The 21,962-nt window shown below is 41.3% G+C and overlaps 1 protein-coding gene across 1 annotated transcript in view; it reads left to right on the top strand.

Annotated features, from left to right (window-relative positions):
- The window catches only part of LOC124776511 (intraflagellar transport protein 140 homolog), a 249,038-nt gene that overhangs the window by 98,325 nt on the left and 128,751 nt on the right, over positions 1–21,962 (top strand). Inside the window, exons 12-13 of the mRNA XM_047251534.1 lie at positions 1,598–1,763; positions 5,728–5,871. Of these exons, the coding sequence (XP_047107490.1) occupies positions 1,598–1,763; positions 5,728–5,871 (310 nt within the window). The remainder of the gene's footprint in view (positions 1–1,597; positions 1,764–5,727; positions 5,872–21,962) is intronic.

The raw sequence follows: 21,962 nt of genomic DNA, 5'->3' as shown, positions 1-21,962 counted from the left end.
GGAGGAAGGTGTGCCAGGGTATTCTGTACAGTTGTGTGGACCACTGTGTCAAGGTGGCTTAGCGGCTAACGCACCTGCCTAGTAAGCACGAGACCCAGGTTTGATTCCCGGCCCTGATACAAATTTTCACTTGCCACTTATGTCTATATGTGTAAAATCATATCTGTATGAGACCATTAAAGTTTCTGAAATTTTGTCATTTCATTTGCATAAGTACCTGCAGCCATGTTTTGGGCTGGATCCACCATTTACATTCGATGCTGAGGTGCTGTTCCAGAACATGGAGAGCCTTGTCAATTCTGTTTGTGTGTGAGGGGGAATTTAAAGTAGACGAGGGCAGCACTGAGAATTTGGATTCAGGAGGGAGGTACACCAGGGTAATCCATGTAGTTGTGTGAACTGCTGTCCCAAGGTGGCATAGCGGCTAGTGCACCTGCCTCATAAGCAGGTTTGATTCCCAGCCTTTTCATTGCCACTTCAGTCTGTATGCAAAAATCACTTTTTAAATTTTGTTGCCATCATTTCCTTGTTATAGTCACCAGATTTCTTTGGTGTAAATAGCAACAGAGCATTTGGTACAAACCCACTGATTGTTCCCGCAAGTAAAAGAATGAGATGACTTACTTTTCCAACCGGAGCTTTCATTGTTCCTCATGCAGTGTCATTGATCCACACATTCAATCTGGAATGACCAGCATTTGCCCACATTTCATTCAACCAAACTGTTTTGTGAGACTTATGCTTAGATACTTGTCTATAAAAACAGCATCTCCAGTCATCAATATCCTCTCAGTCAAGTTGAACTCTTCTTCCAGAAAAGTTTTCCATTGAATCCTTATCTTCTTTAGTACAGCTTTTGAGAGAAGCAGCTTCTTCTGAGTTGGACAGTCTTTCTGCACATAATAGTCATACAAATGTCACCGAACTGTGTTCTCTTGAAAATTATGCAGTCCCATCATTTTAGCAGCATGCATTCTGGTTTTCACTGGATTCGAAAGGGCAGCAGTTGGTTCCTGTAGATCTCCAGCACACTGCTCCCTCATTATTTCTTCACAGTGGTCATTCCAGTTTCCAGAGCAGCAGCAACCCATTCAACAACTTTCAACAATGGTATAACAGGCCCACCCTTATCCCTTTTGTACTCAGAATAGTGTTGTACATTATATACTAGCTCATGAGATTGGCTCTGTAATGTAGTACCAGTTCGCACTTTGTTGTGGCTAGAGGAAGAGGCTATATCATAGACTGCACTGTTAACACAAACAGCATTGGTAACTCAAGACCCGCGACAAGTGGTGAGCACGCAACAGATGCTTTGCAGCCGCTAAGAAAGCGTGGCACTTGACAGGACCTGGTGTGGCAGATGTCGCAGCACAGCATGACCAACATAGCAACTTTAATGAAATCCAGAGCTTGGGTTGGTGCTAGAGTGTCCCCTCAACACAATGCAGTTCCTGCACGTGAAATGTTGCAGACATTCTTTTAGCAGCCTTACTGTAGATGTGGTCCTTTTGGAGATGGTATACCTTTGCATTCCTCCACCCTCCGACTTGACATACCCATTATTTGTCAAATCATATACATTTTTCTATTGCAGGGGACGTCTAGTTGTTGTACATTGCTGGGATTGCGAGGAACCACGATTACTAGTGTGTCAAGCAAAACGTATACCACGTTCAAAAGAAGCTACTCTAGGTAGAGCATCTTCAGCAACGGTCTCTGTAACTTCTGCTCATGAAAATTCTGCCCCATCCATCCCCAAGGTAACATTAACTTACCATTTTCAATTTTGAGTACTTTTTTCTACTAATCCAGATCAGTTTTAATATGTTTTAAAGCCTCATGAGCTTGTCAGTTTAAAAATTGTACAGTTCTTGTGACAGAAAATGTAATTTCATTCATATAACTGACACTGAAAATTTTAGTAAAATGCCAGAATATCTTTCTTACAGTTTCTGTAACAAATATACTATTATAAAGCAGAATGTTTAGAAAAATATATACAACTGATATTTTGCTTGCTGTGCATTCATTGTACTTTCATGGCATACTCATTACTAATTGTTCCACAAATGCAGTGCTAGAAATCTGATTTCATGTTGCTGTACATGAAATGTTGAATGTACTGTGAAACTTAAAAATTTGTAACTCTGGATAGGAGAAACTTTTATAATTTAACCAGGCAATAAAACACCTTTGTCCTAATGAGCCACCAATGAATAACATGAATTTCACTGAAATTGTGGGTTTTGCTCTATGACCATTGCTATAAGAAAGATTGTTTATCTTGAAGCGCCAAATCTGCTGTAATGTTCTTGTTAACAACCCCCCACCCCCGCCTCCCCCAGTTGCCTACAGGAATGTACAAAACCTTTAATTCCAGATACCCATGTTGTCACTGTGGTTTGAAGAATGCTGGCACAATGCGGACCAGACAAGATGCCATCCAGAATGAGATTTTCACTCTGCAGCGGAGTGTGTGCTGATATGAATTTTCCTGGCAGATTAAAACTGTGTGCCGGACCGAGACTCGAACTCGGGACCTTTGCCTTTTGCAGGGAAGTGCTCTACCATCTGAGCTACTCAAGCATGACTCATGCCCCGTCCTCACAGCTTTACTTCTGCCAGTACCTCGTCTCCTACCTTCCAAACTTAACAGAAGCTCTCCTGCGAAAGGCAAAGGTCCCGAGTTCAAGTCTCGGTCCGGCACACAGTTTTAATCTGCCAGGAAGTTTCAAGATGCCGTCCCATTATGCTGCATACATTGTTACTGCGAGATGGAACTAGTGATTGTGCTGGGGAAGGGAGTCGATGAACTGGTTGGAGAATGCATTGGCTAATGAGAGAAGTGGGTGTTTGAGCATTCTCCTGCTAGAAAGGTAACTGCAACAGAGTGGGAGGGATAATGTTTCGAATGCATCATGTACTATTTAGTGTTACCCCAATAAACATGACAGGTGCATGGTCATTGTAAGCTGAGGCTTCTCATACACCTTGATGTCCTTGGATTGTCCTGTATATCACTGTGTGGTCCTCTTTGTAGTTGTCTCTCTCTTGATGGTTGCTGCACATGCAAATGGCCATCACATATAACAAGACATACAGTCTGTTAAGTAAGAGCATGGTTGGAATTACACACAGATGGTATAAGATATTGGCTTAGTTTCTTCACAGCCCAGTGGAGGGAACCTTTGTCCTTCATGCATTGTCCATAAAGTATTAATTTACTTTGAATTATTTACTGAGATACATAAGAAGAAATGTGAGTGCAGTTTATGTTTGAAGTTTATCAAAGATGTTTGAGGCTGGCCGCCAAATGTTAGTTCATTGAGAAAAGTGAAGATTGGAGGAGGACAATAATCCGAAGCATCGCAGCAGGCTTGCAGTGACTGCAAAAAGGTGAAAGATGTGCAGGTATTGGATTGACCTTCACAGGCACCTTACACTAACCCTGTTGAAAATGTATGGTCTTACATAAAAATAAGTTGCAAGGAAAAAGATCTTCACTTTAAAACAGCTACCAGAGCAAATTCTACACTTTTGGAAGTCTCTTCCACATGAATATGCAGAAAAACCTGTAGTCACAAACATGCCTCAGAGGTGCCAAGCAGTTATCGACACTGAGGGTGACTGAATGTAGTATTAATTGTAAATGCACTTTTCTTTTGTTCATATATGATGTGTCTATAGCTTTTAGTTGGTTGTCAGGTACATTAGGCTTCTTATCAGCCCGACCACGATCTTACTGTGCTTTACTTTTGTCACCATACACAATTTCACACAATTTATTCCTCCAGTTGCTTGTTTCACTACATTACTGGAGATAGGTTGCACAGTGTTGCAGGGGGCAGAGTAAACAGAACACATACTGTTCACCCAGCTGCTGCGAACAAGGTATGAATCAGTATTTCACTGCCATCCAAAGTCAAAACAAGTGAATGCACTTTGCTTAGACCAGGGGTTCCATAAGTCTAGGACTAAAACCATAAAAAATCATTTATTGAACTTGTTCGTACAGTTAGTCAAAATTTTTCAAAATAGCACACTCCTGAATTGAAACACTTCTGGAGACAGTGTTTCCAGACCAGAAGCCATCATCAAAGGTCTTCTCTGAGATGTCCTTTAGAGCTTAAGCAACATGAACGTGGATGTTTACAGTCATGTCCCATCATTTCCCTTTCAGGCCTTCGTTGAAAAAGGGAGAGGGGCTAAATCTGGGGAAGCCAGGTCAGGACTGTAGGGAGGGTGGGAAAGTAATGAGGTATAGGTCCTGGCAATAAATTCCTTGATACTGAAATCACTGTGGCTAGGTACATTGTTGTGATACAGTTTCTACTTATCATTGATCTCGCATTGACAGTGCACAATCCTACTTTTCAGTCTTTTGAGCACTTCCAAGTAGAAAACTGCTTTCACTGGGTCCCAGCAGGTACAAATTCGTGGTGGACAATAACGTCAATTGAAAGCTTAACTGCCAGACAGAATTCAGTCACGCACATGCATCACAGTTTCCTCAATTCAGGAGATTGATGGATGTCCGCTGTGGCATTTACACCGTGACCTACTCTCAGGCCTCCTTGAACGACTTGTGCCACTGGAGAACTTGTGATTTGGACAAGCAATCACTCCCAAAGACACCCTGTATTAATGGAAATGTTTTGATCATGTTAATGTATGGAAACCTCCTTGTTTACATACGGAAACCTCCTTGTATTGGGCCAAATGAATTGCCAGCACTACACTGTGGCCAAGAGTAGATCTGACCACCCAGTGCTGCTGAGCACAACATACTCAATTTCATCAGCTGCTTCACTATTCGTGCCATTTGTACCCCCCCCCCCCCCCCCCTCACCCCAGCACCAGCTCATGTGAACTACGTAGAGAGGGGTTATCCTTGTAACACATCCTTATTTCCCCCCAGCCATCCTGGTCTCAATCTCTGGTAACCCACAGCCACCTGCACCTTGTCCCAGGACCATAACTTCATTCATCCTGCATCTGCACCCTCTTCCCCACAGTCCCTTCGTCCTCGTTCTGTCACTCCTTCTCCGTTCACTCCGATACGTCATAGTCATTATACAGTACCCAAGTGTCCCGTTTCTATACCAATGCACCTGTTGCCTTCAAGCCATCAGCGTTATTCCCCGGCCCTCCTTCCCAATCCCCACCTTCTTTCTCCCCTCTCCCTCTCCCATTCCACCCAACTCAGTTGCTCACCCCAGTCTACCTTCAGAACTTCTGTCATAGCTTTGTGCACTCAGCCAGCACAGTGTAGCCATACTGGTGTGTGTGTGTGTGTGTGTGTGTGTGTGTGTGTGTGTGTGTGTGTGTGCGCGCGCGCGCGCTCTAGCTCAAAAGAGATTCGTCCTAAAGCTAGCGAAGTTTTAACCCATGTTTATATTATGCCCATCAACTACTCAATGCCGCTACTGTTGGGTGAGTTATTACCTTTACTCCTACTTTAATTACATTCTGCTGGAACTTTCAGCACCATAATTGCCTTGTAAAGTGATCATTCTTCACATGTGTAATATCAATTGCATTAACATATGTGGAGTAATTATTACAGAAATTTTTACACTTTATTGTAAATACAATTGTTGTCAACACTATTTCCAGTTAATTCTGGATATTAACAGTCTGTAATAAAGAATGTTTTTAATAATTTTTGGAGTGTTACATAGCTGCTATTAACTTACTAATTAGTTCTTTTTCCCTTCTGTTTAGGAAGATGTTTTGGTTACATTTTTCTCAACGGATGAATCTGCACTTGTTCTGCATGATGTAATATCTCTGAAATCTGAATTTTCTATTCTACTTGGAGTGCGCTGTCCGCATTACATCTTGCTGAGAAGTTCTGATTGTACTCAGGTGAGTATCATGCTTATTATGTGCTGCATTTTGTAATGGATATTACACATAATTCTGTTGCAAGCAATGATAATACACAGCTTTTTGTGAAAACCGCAGATGATGCAAAACTTCAAGGACAGGATGTGACATGGAATTAGTTACACAGTGGTAGCAAGTGCATGGGCTAGACAGTAAAAAAAAAAAAAATAGATATTAGTGCATTGTGGGCTTAGGTCCAAAAACTGGTTTGATACAGCTATCCATATTCGTGTGTCCAGTGCAAGTCTCTTCATCTCTGCACAACTCTGTCACTAATGAACTCAATATCAACAGAGCATTAAAAACTTAATCTTCCTTCCTTCTGCATAACTACTGTAACCTACTTCCATTTGAACTTGCTTACTGTATTCAAACCTCTACAATTTTTAGCCTCACATTTACCTCCATTACCAAATTGATGATTCTTTAATGCCTCAAGAAATTAGCATTCTTCTGTAGCTCCACATTTCAAAATCTTCTGTTTTTTCTTTTCTGAACAATTTATTGCTGCTTCATTTCTGTGTGAGGCTACATTCCAGACAAATACTTTCATAGGAAGTATTCTTAACATTTAAATTTATATTTGATGTTAACAAATTTGTCTTTTTCCAGAAATGTGTTTCTTGTTATTGCTTGTCTGCATTTTACATCCTGTCTACTTTGCCATAATCAGTTATTTTGCTACACAACTGGTAAAACCCACCTCTACTTCTAGTGTCTCTTTTTCTAATTTAATTGTCTCAGCATCACCTGATTTAATTCAGTTTCTTTCCATTGCCTGTATTTCGCTTTTGTTGAAGTTCAAGACACTATCCATTTTGTTACACTATTCTCCCAAATCCTTTACCATCTCTGACAGAATTACAATGTCATCAGCAAATGTCAGAGCTTTTACTTCTTTGTCCTGAACTTTAATTGCCTTTTTATTTCTTCTCAATTTCCTTCAAAGCCTGCTCATTGTACAGATTGAATGATATCAGTTGTACAGCACACCTGTGACTCATTCCATTCTCAGCTGCTGCTTCCCTTCCATGTCCTTTGACTGTTATAACTGTAATTATGTTTCTGCACAACTTATAAATAATCTTCCACTCCCCGTACTTTATCCCTGTTGTCTTCACAATTGCAAAGAGTGTAGTCCACTCAGCATTGTCAAAAGCCTTCTCTAAATCTTCAGATTGTATAAGTGTAGTTTTGCTTTTCTTTTGCCTTTATTCTAAGTCATAGGTTCGGTAGTAAGCATCTGGATACAGTGAAGTCATGTTTGTCTGATTGGTTTAGAGATATAACAGTATTTAGAACACACCGAGCGAGGTGGCGCAGTGGTTAGCTCACTGGACTCGCATTCGGGAGGACGACGGTTCAATCCCGTCTCCGGCCATCCTGATTTAGGTTTTCCGTGATTTCCCTAAATCGCTTCAGGCAAATGCCGGGATGGTTCCTTTGAAAGTGCATGGCCGATTTCCTTCCCCATCCTTCCCTCACCCGAGCTTGCGCTCCGTCTCTAATGACCTCGTTGTCGATGGGACGTTAAACACTAATCTCCTCCTCCTCCTCAATATTTAGAACAGCAGTCTTTCTGTGGTGCCTGTCTGCAACTCAGCGTCTCCACTGTATGATGAGTAGCAATCTGTCCTTTTCAGTTACCCACTATGTACCCTAATCCTATACCACATTATTTACATTCATTCCGGAAACATGCATTCACCGTAGCCAAACTGCAATCCCACATACTTTTCCTACGGTCCTGCTTAACCTTTGGAATTACCCCTAAAGGACTTACCTTAAAAGTTCCCATCTCTGGGTGCAATTCCTCCTTCCACCAGTCTCTCCTGGACTTCCAGAACCTTCAATCCTTAGCCCTTACCCAACTTGTCCTGAATCTCTACACTACTTCATGTAACCACCACTCCCAACAGCTCCTATCTCTCTTCAAGGTCCTCCACCTCTCAAACCCTTGCTTGGAGAACACACTCAGGAACATCATCCTAGAAGCCAGCTGCAAACTTGAGTTCCATGCCACACACCACCTGAAAAAACTATCCACAGTGCTAGTGCAACACCTAAGAGGTGGGGTCCCTCTCCCTATCCCTCAGAAACACCAACCACAACAGAACCTTCAACAAACCCCCCTCATAGCCAACAAACCTAGCCTAGCCACCCTACTCAATCTCCCCATCCCAGCACATACCCCCCACAGACCAAATCTCAACTATAACCACAGTCAAATGCCACATATCACCAGTCCCAATTCAGTTCTAAACCTCTCATCCAGATCCCTCTCTCCTCCAGAGACATCTGTTCTATCAAAAGGCTTAACCTTTAGCCCCACGCCTAAATTCAACCACACTGCCCTGGTTAAAGATCTCCTCTCATTCACCAGAACCTCGACTGGAAATATCACTTCACTACCCAAAAACAGCCCCCAAATACTAGACCCAGTGTTGAACCCTGTCTAGAACAGTTCCAACCGCCTTCTCAAAGGGATCCTCCTCCCCTCCCCCAAAACCATCCCATGCAGACATTTCAGGAATTCCTCACATCCAGTGTTGCCTCCCAGTCCTTCCTGAAGAACATCCCGACAACCCCCAACATCACCCCCGTGCCATTAAGGAGCTGAAAACAGACCGCTCTATTGTCATCCTCCCGGCGGATAAAGGCTCCACAACTGTGGTACTTGACCGTGTGGAGTATGTGGCAGAAGGACTGCGTCAACTCTCCAACACCTCAACCTACAATGCTGTTACCCAGGATCCCATTCCCTCCATCCAGACTGAGCTGCAGAAAATCCTAAAAATCCAAGGTCCCTCACAAGGCCTCACAACGGCTTCCATAGACTTACTCACTCCACCTGAGCCATGTACCTCTACCTTCTACCTATTACCCAAAATCCACAAAGAGAATCATCCTGGCCGTCCCATTGTAGCAGGCTTCAAAGCCCCAACAGAACGTATCTCAGCTCTGGTAGACCAACACCTCCAACCTATCACCCACAGACTCCCATCCTGCATCAAAGACACAAACCACTTCCTAGAATGCCTCAAATCCATTCCCACTCCTCTCCCACCTGAAACCTTTCTTGTCACCATAGATGCTAAAACCCTTTACACAAACACCCCACATACCCATGGTCTCTCTGCCCTTGAGCACTACCTCTCCCAATGCCCACCCGAAGATCTTCCAAAAAGCTCGTTCCTTATCACACTTACCAACTTCATCCTCACCCATAATTACTTCACCTTTGAAGGCCAGACCTACAAACAAATCAGGGGAACGGCCATGGGAACCAGGATGGCTCCGTCCTATGCCAACCTCTGCATGGGCCGCATGGAGGAGGCTTTCCTGAAGACCCAACAGCAGCTTCCCCTGGCCTGGTACAGGTTTATAGATGACATCTTTGTGGTCTGGACTCATGGTGAAGAAATACTCCTTAATTTTCTCCATAACCTCAACTCCTTTTCGAATCTGATTTTCAGCTGGTCCTTCTCCAAAACCCAAGCCACCTTCCTGGATGTTGACCTTCATCTTGTTGAAGCTCACATCCACACCTCTGTCCATATCAAACCCACAAACAAACAACAGTACCTTCACTTTGATAGCTGCCATCCATTCCACATCAAACACTCCCTTCCCTACAGCCTAGGTATTCGTGGCAAATGTATCTGCTCCAGTGACGAATCCCTCAACAATTACACCAATAACCTGACCAGTGCTTTCCTCTCCCGCAACTATCCTGCAGACCTTAACCACAAACAGATCTCCCGAGCAATACATTCCTCCCCGTCCAACAACAATGTTCGTACCCCCAGACCACACAGAAGCATCCCCCTTGTCACCCAATATTATCCTGGCCTCGAATACATCAACAAATTACTCTGTCAGGGATATAACTTTCACAAGTCAACCCCTGAAATGAGATCATCCCTTGACAAAATTCTCCCCACACCACCCAGAGTTGCCTTTCGTCGCCCCCCCCTAACCTCCATAACATCCTTGTTAAACCCTACCTTCTCTACCCAGCATTCCTACCCCTGTAACCGACCCCACTGCAAAACCTGCCCCATGCATCCCCCCACAACCACCTACTCCAGCCCCGCTACTGGTAAAACATACACAATTCAAGGCAGGGCCACGTGTGAAACTACACATGTCATTTGTCAGCTGACATGCCTGCCCTGCACAGCCTTTGATATCGGTATGACAACAACTAAACTGGCTGAGCGCATGAATGGACACAGACGAACTGTCCGCCTAGGAGATGTCCAATACCCAGTAGCGGAGCATGCCCTCTAGCATAATTCTAGGGACCTAGGAACCTGCTACACTGTATGTGCCATTTGGCTTCTCCCACCCAACACCAGTCCCTCCGAACTGCGGAGATGGGAACTTGCACTCCAACACATCCTTTCATCCCGCCATCCCCCTGGACTGAACCTATGTTAAACAACCTCACTCCCATTTACTCTTCAGTCTTCTCCTCTTTCCCTTTCCTCTTTAGCCATTCACGCATCTCTTCATCCTACATAGTTATGTTTATCTTTATACTGTATACCTCTTTACTTCTGTAGCATCCTCTTTGGTTTGAAGCTGGCACAGTACTTACAGTAGAATATCTTTGGCTTCCCTCTGACAACCATGCCTCCATCCTTGCTACCCTCCCTGTTTTCCTTTCCCTGTTGCTTCATAACCTGGGTTGTGAGTAACTGAATCCACTTTCCCTTCTTGCCTTTTTTCCCCCCTCTCCTCCCTGATGAAGGAACATTTGTTCTGAAAGCTAGGAACATAAATTTTTGGTTCTGTTTTTTGTGTATCTATCAGCTGTACTGAGCTGAGGTAAGTACTGGCCAGCCCCTCTATCTCTTTGTAGTATTTGTCCTTTTCATAATATTATCATTGTTTAAAACAGACTTATTTGTGAGGTATTAGAAAGTTTTAGATATCAGATCTTTCTGCCAAACAGCAAGCAGGACTGTCCCATACTGTAACATGGTAGTGTTAAGTATTATAAGTGCACAAGTGAACGCGGCAATGCTTCGCCGTTGTAAATAGTGTGTGAATTGGATACATGTCCTAAACACCTCAACCCCTCTCTTTATCCATCTGCTCCCCCTCCTCCTCTTTGTCCATCTCCTCCTCCTCCCATCTCTCTATGCATCACCTCCTCCCCCCTCTTTTTGTCCATCTTCTCCTCCACTCACTCTCTCTCTCTCTCTCTCTCTCTCTCTCTCTCTCTCTCTCTCTGTTCATCTCTTCCTTCCCCCCTCTCCATATCTATTTTCTCACTCCCTCTATGTCCATCTCCTCTTCTCCCCTCTCTCTGAACAAGATATTTGCTAATCATTATTGCAAACGAAATCTTGATTGGAAACTAAAGTTGCTTAAAAGAAGTGGATAAATCAGTTAGGATTATTGGTATACTGGGTATGAGAGAAACCTCTTCAGCTGCTTGATCAGTGAAGGTAGTAGCTTCAATTACAGTATTTCACATCTTTTACTGTGTGAATAAGTAGGATTACTACTCATTCACACAGTAAAAGATACATTACTAGGATTACTAAGTTTTGGACAATACGGATTCCATAGTAGTATTCTTATCATAAGTGGATAAGCCATAAATACAGCTTTCTGTTTTCTGTAAAGCTGATGGCAAGGAAGAAAACAAAACACCGCGTTGTTATGTTTACAATTTTTGTTTAAAATTCTATGTAAGGCTGAAGAATATATATGGGAGAAACAGTTTGTCTAATGGTTTACAAGATCTTCCATTGTAGTTAAAACTGACTGTGGGAAAGGAAACAAAACTGAACATTTGCAATGCACACCACAGCATAGCATTTTATTTCTAGCAGTCAATTTTAACAGAAAATCTGCATATTGTTGTTTAAAAAATATACAGCCTGTGTCCATCTGACCGTATCAAGTAAAAATTTGAAACAAAATGGTGAACTTTGCAGGATTTTTGTTGACAATGTTTCCCCATTATATAATTATAGGTATATTTATACACTGAAGTTTCAAAGAAACTGGTTTAGGCATGCATATTCAAATACAGAGATATGTGAATGGGCAGAATACAGCACTGTGATCGGCAACACCTATATAAGACAACAAGTGTCTGGTGCAGTTGTTAGATTAGTTACTGCTGCTACAGTGGCAGGTTATCAAGATTTAAGTGAGTTTGAACATGGTGTTATAGTTGGCGCACAAGCGATAGGACACAGCATCCCCAAGGTAGCAATGAATTGGGGATTTTCCCGTATGACCATTTTGTAAGTGTACCATGAATATCAGGAATCCAGTAAAACATCAAATCTCTGACATTGCTACGGCTGGAAAAAGTTCCCGCAAGAATGGGACCAATGATGACTGAAGAGAATCATTCAGCATCACAGAAGTGCAACCCTTCCACAAATTGTTTCAGCTTTCAATGCTGGGCCATCAGCAAGTGTCAGTGTGCGAACCCTTCAACGAAACGTCATTCAATGGGCTTTTGGAGCCAACAACCTACCCATGTACCCTTGCACCCTTGCTGACTGCACAACACAAAGCTTTACACCTCACCTGAGTCCGTCATCACTGACATTGGACTATTGATTACGGAAAGCATTTTGCCTGGTTGGATGAGTCTCTTTTCAAATTGTATTGATTGGATGGATGTTTATTAGTATGGAGACAACCTCATGAATCCATGGACCCTGCACATCAGCAGGGGACTGTTCAAGCTGGTGGAAGCTCTGTAATGGTGTGGGGTGTGTGCAGTTGGAGTGATATGGAACCCCTGATACATCTACATACAACAGTGACAGGTGACACATAAGGAAGCATTCTGCCTGATCAACTGCATCCATTCATGCCCATTGTGCATTCCAACAGACGTGGGCAATTCCAGCAGGACAATGCTGACATTGTCCAGAATTGCTACAGAGTGGCTCCAGGAACACTCTTTTGAGTTTAAAAACTTCCACTGGCCACCAAACTCCCCAGACATGAACATTATTGAACATATCTGCGATGCCTTGCAACATGCTGTTCAGAAGAGATCTCCACCCCCTCATACTCTTATGGATACATGGACAGTCCTGCAGGATTCATGGTGTCAGTTCCCTCAAGCACTACTGCAGACGTTACTCAAGTCCATGCCATGGTATGTTGCGGCACTTCTGCTTGATTGCGGGGGCCCTACATGATATTAGGCAGGTGCACCAGTTTCTTTGGCTCTTCAATGTATAATATATATATTAAAGAAATACATGGTCTGTGTCTCTCCAAATCACTATCGTGTAAAAATTTGAAGTGAATCAATCAAGAACTTTTTGAAATTTTTGCTAACAATGTGTCCCTATTACATATAGTCATGTACTGTATATATTAAATAAACACATATCCTACGGCTGTGTGAATATTTGTTAGAGTATTGCGTAAAAGTTTGAAGTAAATTGGTCAAGAAATTTTCGAGATGTTTGGTAACAACATTTCTCCATTTTTTTCTTATGTCTGTCTGAATGTTTATTAGAAAATCATGTAAAACTTTGAACTAAGTCAGTCACAATTTTTTCCAGATTTGCTAATGTTTCTGCTTTATACACAATATATATTGTGAAAATATGTAGCTTATGCCCGTCCAGATGTTTCTTAGAGCATCGTATAACAATTTGAAGTAAATCACTTAAGAATTTTTCTAGATCTTTGGAAACAGCATTTCATCTTTATATAATAGTATAAATAGATATAGTTATATATTGTTTATATTTAAAATATTTAGTTCATGTCTGTTATATGTCATATAAAGGGTGTTTCAAAAGGAATATACATATTACAAAGTATTATTTTGTCGAAACTATCAATGGCTGTGCCTTGGCTCGGCTATTGGAGAAACAAATACCTAGTCTAGTTAATATTAATAGCTGCTAGATGTCAGTTGTCTTCTGTTTTGCTTGGTAACCGTCATATGTTTAAAATGGCTACTCCGCAGCAGAAATCATTTTGTGTTCTCAAGTTTGTGAGGTGCAATTCTGTGATTACAGTGCAAAGACGTTTCAGGTTGAGGTACCAAATTGATCCTCTGAAGGGATGGAACATTCGCAGATGGTATCGACAGTTTCTATATACAGGGTACATATGTAGAGGAAAGAGTCCTGGCCACCCTCGCGTTCCTGAAGAAAATGTTGCATGAATTCAAACTCCTTTCCAACGTAGTCCTTCAAAATCAACTCGTCGTACCAGTCAGGAGTTACAACAACAATTAGGCGTGTTTTGAGACATTGGTTGGTTATGAAGCCAGACAAGTTACAGCTGTTACAAGCTCTGTGTCCTGATGACAAACGCAAACGTGTGCATTTTGTAACAGGATTCTGTATGCTATTGACATTGATAACACTTTCACACAGCACATCATGTTCAGTGATGAAGCAACTTTCCATGTCAGTGGTCAGGTAAACACACACAACGTTTGTATTTGGGGCCTACAGAACCCACATGCAGCCATTGAACATGTATGAGATTTACCCAAAGTCAACGTGTTTTGTGCAATATCTCGATCATCTGTTTGTGGCCGACCCATTCTTCTTTGATGGAAACACGGTTAATGATCAACAGTATCTCGCTATGTTACAAAACTGGTTGTTTACGAGGCTGCACGAAGACAACTTCATTTTTCAACAAGACGAGGCACCCCCGCACTGGAGTCGCCAAGTGCATGAATATCTGAATGAAACTCTACTGAATCATTGGATTGGTCGTGAAAGAGCTGGCAACTCAGCATGTCTCAGCTGGACTCCGTGGTCACCAGTTTTTACACTCTCTGAGTTCTTCCTGTGGGGTTTCGTTAAAGACAACGTTTATGTACCACAACTCCCACAGAACCTGGAAAAGTTGAAGAACCAAATCCATACTGCCATAACATCAGTGACGAAGGACATGTTTGCCCAAGTATGGGAGGAATTTGAGTATCGATGTGATATTGTTCGTGTCACTAATGGAGGACATATTGAACATCCATAATCTGAACTTGAGAGGTTCATAATTATGTGTGTAAAGTTTCATATTCATATGTCTTAAAGTTTAATAAATATATGCACTTGAATACATATATTCTTTTTGAAACACCCTGTATATCTAAAAATATATAGCCTGTGCATGTCCAAATGTTTACTAGAAAAGTGTGTAAAAATTAAAAATAAATGAGTCACGTACTTTTTGATATTTTTGGTAACAATGTTAAACAAAGACTTCTCTTTATATACTAGTAGTACAGATTTATCTAAAAAAAAAAAAGTTTTTTCTGAGAGTACTTAACACATATGCAAATAGGTTTTTGTGACAATAATAGCATAGCATTAGTTCTAGGTTATGTTTAAAGGAGATCATCTTCTGGGCATCTGTTTAAGGAGTTGAGCATTTGGAATACTCCTTCACAGTATATTTATTCCCTCATGAACTTAGTTGTAAATAATCCCTTGCAGTTCAAAAGGAACAATTAAGTTCATAGTTATAGTACCAGAAGGAAAAATGACATTCATTACTCCACACTTAAGTTGTTTTCAGCACAAAAAGGGATGCACAGTGCTGCAACTGAAATTTTTGATAACTTACCCAGTAATATAGAATGTCTGACAGACAGCGAAGAAACATTTGAAAACAAACTGGAGAACTTTCTCCTTGACAACTCCTTCTATTCCATAGCAGAATTTCTGTTATTGTAATAATAATAAAATAATTAGAAAGCCTTATTGATGTTCAGCATGTAGCCATTTTTACAAATGAATTTGTGATGTGAATGTAAAATGACCCATTCCTTGTCATTATGACTTATAATGCAAATGATCCATGGAACATGAAACTAACCAACAGACTTTTTGATTTCAACCCTTCTTTAGTTTCGTGTTATTAAGTTGGTTGTGTCATGATGATTTATATCAATCAAATACAGCCCACTGAGCTATAGTTTATTATTATTATTTCTCTCTCTCTCTTGTACAGATAAATATTATGATTTCATGTAATAAATGTGTTAGCCGACAGTTTAGTATTGTAAGCCTCTGCTTTGAAATTGCATCCGGCTTGTGTTCAAGTTGTACTTAAGTAAATATGTGGTTCATACAAATTCTAATCCCTTATGGTATTCACTGAGCATATGCAGGTAGTACACCTACCATCATTATTGTGTAGTTGTGAATGTGATTTATTCAGAGTGTTTGTTATTACATACAAACAAAATATAGAGTGATGCTGGCGTGTTGGTCAGAACCTTCTTTATGGAGATATCTATAATTTTTTGACATAACCATGCTATTGGGCAAGATAAGCAAATGGTAAATAAACAAAAGTTAATTTACTTGCATCTTGTGTGATTTATTTATTGTGTGGAGGCAGTAAATTGAGAATTAACTGATTTATGTAAGAAATTATAAAATCCTTTTTACATTGTTTATCCATTTATAAACTGCCAAGCATAATTTGTGAACCTTAAAAATTAAATATTGTTAATTTTTTGTGTATGTTATATAGGGTACCCTCTGTGCTTTTCGCATTGGTGGTAGGAAAAATTTCCAATTCTTTTGCAGCTTTGAAAAACATTGCATATGTTGTGGTTGTCTTCAGTCCAAAGACTGGTTTGATACAGCTCTCCATGGTACTCCATCCTGTGCAAGCCTCTTCACCTCCGAGCAACTACTGCAACCTACATCGTACTGAATTTGCTTAAGGTATTCATGTATTGTCTCCCTCTATGATTTTTGTCCCCACATTTCCATCCAGTACTAAATTGGTGATCCCTTGATGCCTCAGAATGTGTTCTATGAACCAATTCTTTCTTCTTGTCAAGTTGTGCCTCAAATTCCTCTTCTCCCCAATTTGTTAGTTACATGATCTACCCATCTAATCTTCAGCATACCTCTGTAGCACCACATTTCAAAAGCTTCTATTCTCTTCTCTGTCTAAACTGTTTTATCATCCATGTTCAACTTCCATACACAGCTACACTGCATACAAATATTTTCAGAAAGGACTTCTTGACACTTAAATCTGTACTCGATGTTAACAAATCTCTCTTCTTCAGAAACACTTTTCTTGCCATTGCCTGTCTGCATTTTATATCCTCCCTACTTCGACCATCATCAGTTATATTGCTCCCCAAATACCAAAACTCATCTACTACTTTAAGTGTTACATTTCGTAATCAAATTCCCTCAGACATAATTTAGTTCGACTACATTCCATTATCCTGGTTTTGCTTTTTTTAATGTTCATCTTATATACTCCTTTCAAGTCACTGCCCATTCCATTCAACTGCTCTTCCAAGTCCTTTGCTGTCTCTGACAGAATTACAATGTCATCAGCAGACCTCAGAGTTTTTGTTTCTTCTTCCTGGACTTTAATTCCTGCTCCAAATTTTTCTTTCGTTTCCTTTACTGCTTGCTCAATATACAGATTGAATAACTTCAGGGATACGCTACAACCCTGTCTCACTCCCTTCTCGACTATTCCTTCCCTTTCATGCCCTTGATGCTTATAACTGCCATCTGGTTTCTGTACAAACTGTAAATAGCCTTTTGCTCCCTGTATTTTACCCCTGCCACCCTTAGAATTTGAAAGAGAGTATTCCAGCCAACATTGCCAAAAGTTTTATCTAAGTCTACAAATGGTATAAATGTAAGTTTTCCTTTCCTGAACGTTTCTTCCATGAGAAGTAGTAGGGTCACTATTGCCTCGAGTGTTCCTACATTTCTCTGGCACCCAAACTGATCTTTCCTGAGGTCGGCTTCTACCAGTTTTTCCATTCTTCTGTAAAGGATATGTGTTAGTATTTTGCAATCATGACTTATTAAACTGACAGTTCAGTCATTTTCACACCTGTCAGCATCTGCTTTCTTTGGAATTGTTATTATATTATTCTCCTTGAAGTCTGAGGATATTTTGCATGTATCATGCATCTTGCTCACCAGATGGAAGAGTTTTGTTATGGCTGGCTCTTCCAAGGCTATCAGTAAATCTAACAAAATGATGTCTACTCCTGGGGCCTTGTTTTGACTTATAACATTCAGTGCTTTGTCATATTCTTCACGCAGTGTCATATCTCCATTCTCAACTTCATCTACTTCCTCTTCCATTCCATAATACTGTCCTCAAGTCCATCTCCCTTGTATAGACTCTCTATACAGCGTGTTACAAAAAGGTACACCCAAACTTTCAGGAAACATTCTTCACACACAAATAAAGAAAAGATGTTATGTGGACATGTGTCCGGAAACGCTTAATTTCCATGTTAGAGCTTATTTTAGTTTTGTCAGTATGTACCGTACTTCCTAGATTCACCACCAGTTGGCTCAATTGAAGGAAAGTAATGTTGACTTCGGTGCTTGTGTTGATATGCGACTCATTGCTCTACAGTACTAGCATCAAGCACATCAGTACGTAGCATCAACAGGTTAGTGTTCATCACGAACGTGGTTTTGCAGCCAGTGCAATGTTTACAAATGCGGAGTTGGCAGATACCCATTTGATGTATGGATTAGCTCGGGGCAATAGCCGTGGCGCGGTACGTTTGCATCGAGACAGATTTCCAGAACGAAGGTGTCCCGACAGGAAGACGTTCGAAGCAATTGATCGGTGTCTTAGGGAGCATGGAACATTCCAGCCTATGACTCGCGACAGGGGAAGACCTAGAATGACGAGGATACCTGCAATGGAAGAGGCAATTCTTTGTGCAGTTGACGATAACCCTAATGTCAGTTCAGAGAAGTTGCTGCTGTACAAGGTAACATTGACCACGTCACTGTATGGAGAGTGCTACGGGAGAACCAGTTGTTTCCATACCATGTACAGCGTGTGCAGGCACTATCAGCAGCTGATTGGCCTCCACGGGTACACTTCTGCTAATGGTTCATCCAACAATGTGTCAATCCTCATTTCAGTGCAAATATTCTCTTTACGGATGAGGCTTCATTCCAACGTGATCAAATTGTAAATTTTCACAATCAACATGTGTGGGCTGACGAGAATCCGCACGCAATCGCGCGATCACGTCATCAACACAGATTTTCTGTGAACGTGTGGGCAGGCATTGTTGGTGATGTCTTGATTGGGCCCCATGTTCTTCCACCTATGCTCAATGGAGCACATTATCATGATTTCATACGGGATACTCTACCTGTGCTGCTAGAACATGTGCCTTTACAAGTACGACACATGTGGTTCGTGCACGATGGAGCTCCTGCACATTTCAGTCAAAGCGTTCATACGCTTCTCAACAACAGATTCGGTGACCGATGGATTGGTAGAGGCGGACCAATTCCATGGCCTCCACGCTCTCCTGACCTCAACCCTCTTGACTTTCATATATGGGGGCATTTGAACGCTCTTGTCTACGCAACCCCGGTACCAAATGTAGATACTCTTTGTGCTCGTATTGTGGACGGCTGTGATACAATACGCCATTCTCCAGGGCTGCATCAGCTCATCAGGGATTCCATGCGACGGTGGGTGGATGCATGTATCCTCGCTAACGGAGGACACTTTGAACATTTCCTGTAACAAAGTGTTTGAAGTCACGCTGGTACGTTCTGTTGCTGTGTGTTTCCATTCCATGATTAATGTGATTTGAAGAGAAGTAATAAAATGAGCTCTAACATGGAAAGTAAGCATATCCGGACACATATCCACATAACATATTTTCTTTCTTTGTGTGTGAGGAATGTTTCCTGAAAGTTTGGCCGTACCTTTTTGTAACACCCTGTATACTCCTTCCACCTTCTTGCTTTCCCTTCTTTGCTTAGGACTGGTTTTCTATCTGAGCTCTTGATACTTATACACATGGTTCTCTTTTCCCCAAAAGTCTTTTTAATTTTCCAGTAGGCAGCATCTACATTATCCGTAGTAATATATGCTTTTACATCCTTACATTTGTCCTCTAGCCATTCTTGCTTAGCTATTTTACATTTCCTGTCGATCTCCTTTTTAGACGTTTGTATTCCCTTTCGCCTGCTTCATTTATTGCATTTTTATATTTTCTCCTTTCGTCAGTTAAATTCAATATCTCTGCTGCCTTCAGTGTTTCATCTCCCAAAGATACCCATCCTTCTTCTGCTGTATTCCTTCCCCCTGTTCTTGTCAACCATTCCCTAATGCTCCCTCTGAAACTCTGTGCAGCCTCTGGTTCTTTTAATTTATCCAGGTTCCATCTCCTCCAATTCCTGCCTTTTTGCAGTTCCTTCAGTTTTAATCTGCAGTTCATAACCAATAAGTTGTGGCCAGAGTCCACATTTGCCCCTGGAAATGTCTTACAATTTAACACCTGATTCCGAAATCTTCATCTTACCATTTTATAATTAATCTGAAACCTTCCCAGTGTCTCCAGGTCTCTTCCATGTAAACAGCATTCAGTCATGATTCTTAAACTAAGTGTTAGCTATGATTAAATTATGCCCTGTGCAAAATTCCACCAGGTGGCTTCCTCTTTCATTCCACCTCCCCTGTTCATATTCACCTACTACATTTCCTTTTCTTCCTTTACCTAGTATTGAATTCCAGTGTCCCATGACTATTAAATTTTCATCTCCCTTAACTAACTGAATAGTTTCTTTTATCTCATCATATATTTCTTCAATCTTTTCATCATCTGCAGAGGTAGTTGGAATATAAACTTGTACTACTGTGGTGGGTGTGGGTTTCATGTCTAGCTTGGCTTCAATAGTGCTTTCACTATGCTGTTCATAGTATCTTATCCATATTTCAATTTTTTTATTAAATATTTAACCTATTCCTGCATTAGCTCTATTTGATTTTGTATTTATAGCCCTGTATTCTTCTGAGTAGCAGTCGTGTTCCTCCTGCCACCGAACTTCACTGGTTCACACTGTATCTAACTTAAACCTATTCATTTCCCTTTTTAAATTTTCTAACCTGCCTGTCCGATTAAGGGTTTTGATGTACCATGTTCCAAACTGTAGACAGTCAATTTTGTTTCTCATGATAACTATGTCTTCCTCAATAGTCCCCACCCGGAGGTCCAGATGGGAGCTATTTTACCTCTGGCATACTTTACCCAAGAGGATGCCATCATCATTTAATCATACAGTAGAGCCACGTGCCCTCAGGAAAAATTATGACTGTGGTTTCCCCTTGCTTTCAGCTTATTCCATGGCAGGATGATATGTAATACCAGCACAGCAAGGCTATTTTGGTTGATGTTACAAGGCCAGATCAATCAATCATCCAGACTGTTTCCCCTGCAACTACTGAAAAGGCTGCTGCCCCTCTTCAGGAACCACGCATTTCTCTGTCCTCTCAACAGATACCCCTTCATTGTTATTGCACCTGCGGTACGGCTACCTGTATCACTGAGTCACGCAATCTTCCCCACCAACGGCAAGATCCATCATTGCATATAAAGAACACTAATTGACCAGTAAAATGTTTTTTAGAAATATTGACGCATAACATTATCACATAAGCAAGAAGTTTATTAATCAGACAATGGAAACTCCAGGTAAGAATATCAACAAGGTAGGAAAAGACAGATTGCTACTTACCATAAAGAAGACACATTAAGTTGCAGATGGACACAATTAAAAGACACTTAAAGCTTCATTAGTAAAAGAGAGACACACCATTCATACACACAAGCAAGCACTCCTCTCGCACACACGACCGCCAACTGCACCATCTCAGGCCAGAATGCAACTATCACATGGGATACAAGCAGAAATCTGGAGGGGACAGGCTAGGGGAACAGATAGTAGTGTATGGATGGGGAAGGAGAGAGAGAGAGAGAGAGAGAGAGAGAGAGAGAGAGAGAGATGAAAGCTGTCTGGTGGAGTGTGCAGGGATTAGAATGCCAACAGGCACAGCATCAGGAGGTTGTGGAGCTGGGAAAAAAGGAGCAACAAGGAGAGAACCAGGGAGAGACAGATGGAAGCATTGGCAGAGGACGGCAAATAAGCAGGGTGGAAGATGAGAATGGGGAAGAGATGATAGGACAGGGGTTTTAGAAATTGTTGGGTGGAGGGCTTGGGGACAGTAGTTATCATAGGTTAAGGCTGAGATAATTTTGTGAGCAGAGAATGTATTGTAAG

The sequence above is a fragment of the Schistocerca piceifrons genome, chromosome 2 (genome assembly GCF_021461385.2).
Source record: "Schistocerca piceifrons isolate TAMUIC-IGC-003096 chromosome 2, iqSchPice1.1, whole genome shotgun sequence".
In the NCBI taxonomy this organism is placed as follows: domain Eukaryota; kingdom Metazoa; phylum Arthropoda; class Insecta; order Orthoptera; family Acrididae; genus Schistocerca; species Schistocerca piceifrons.
This window is presented reverse-complemented; position numbering and strand designations above follow the sequence as displayed.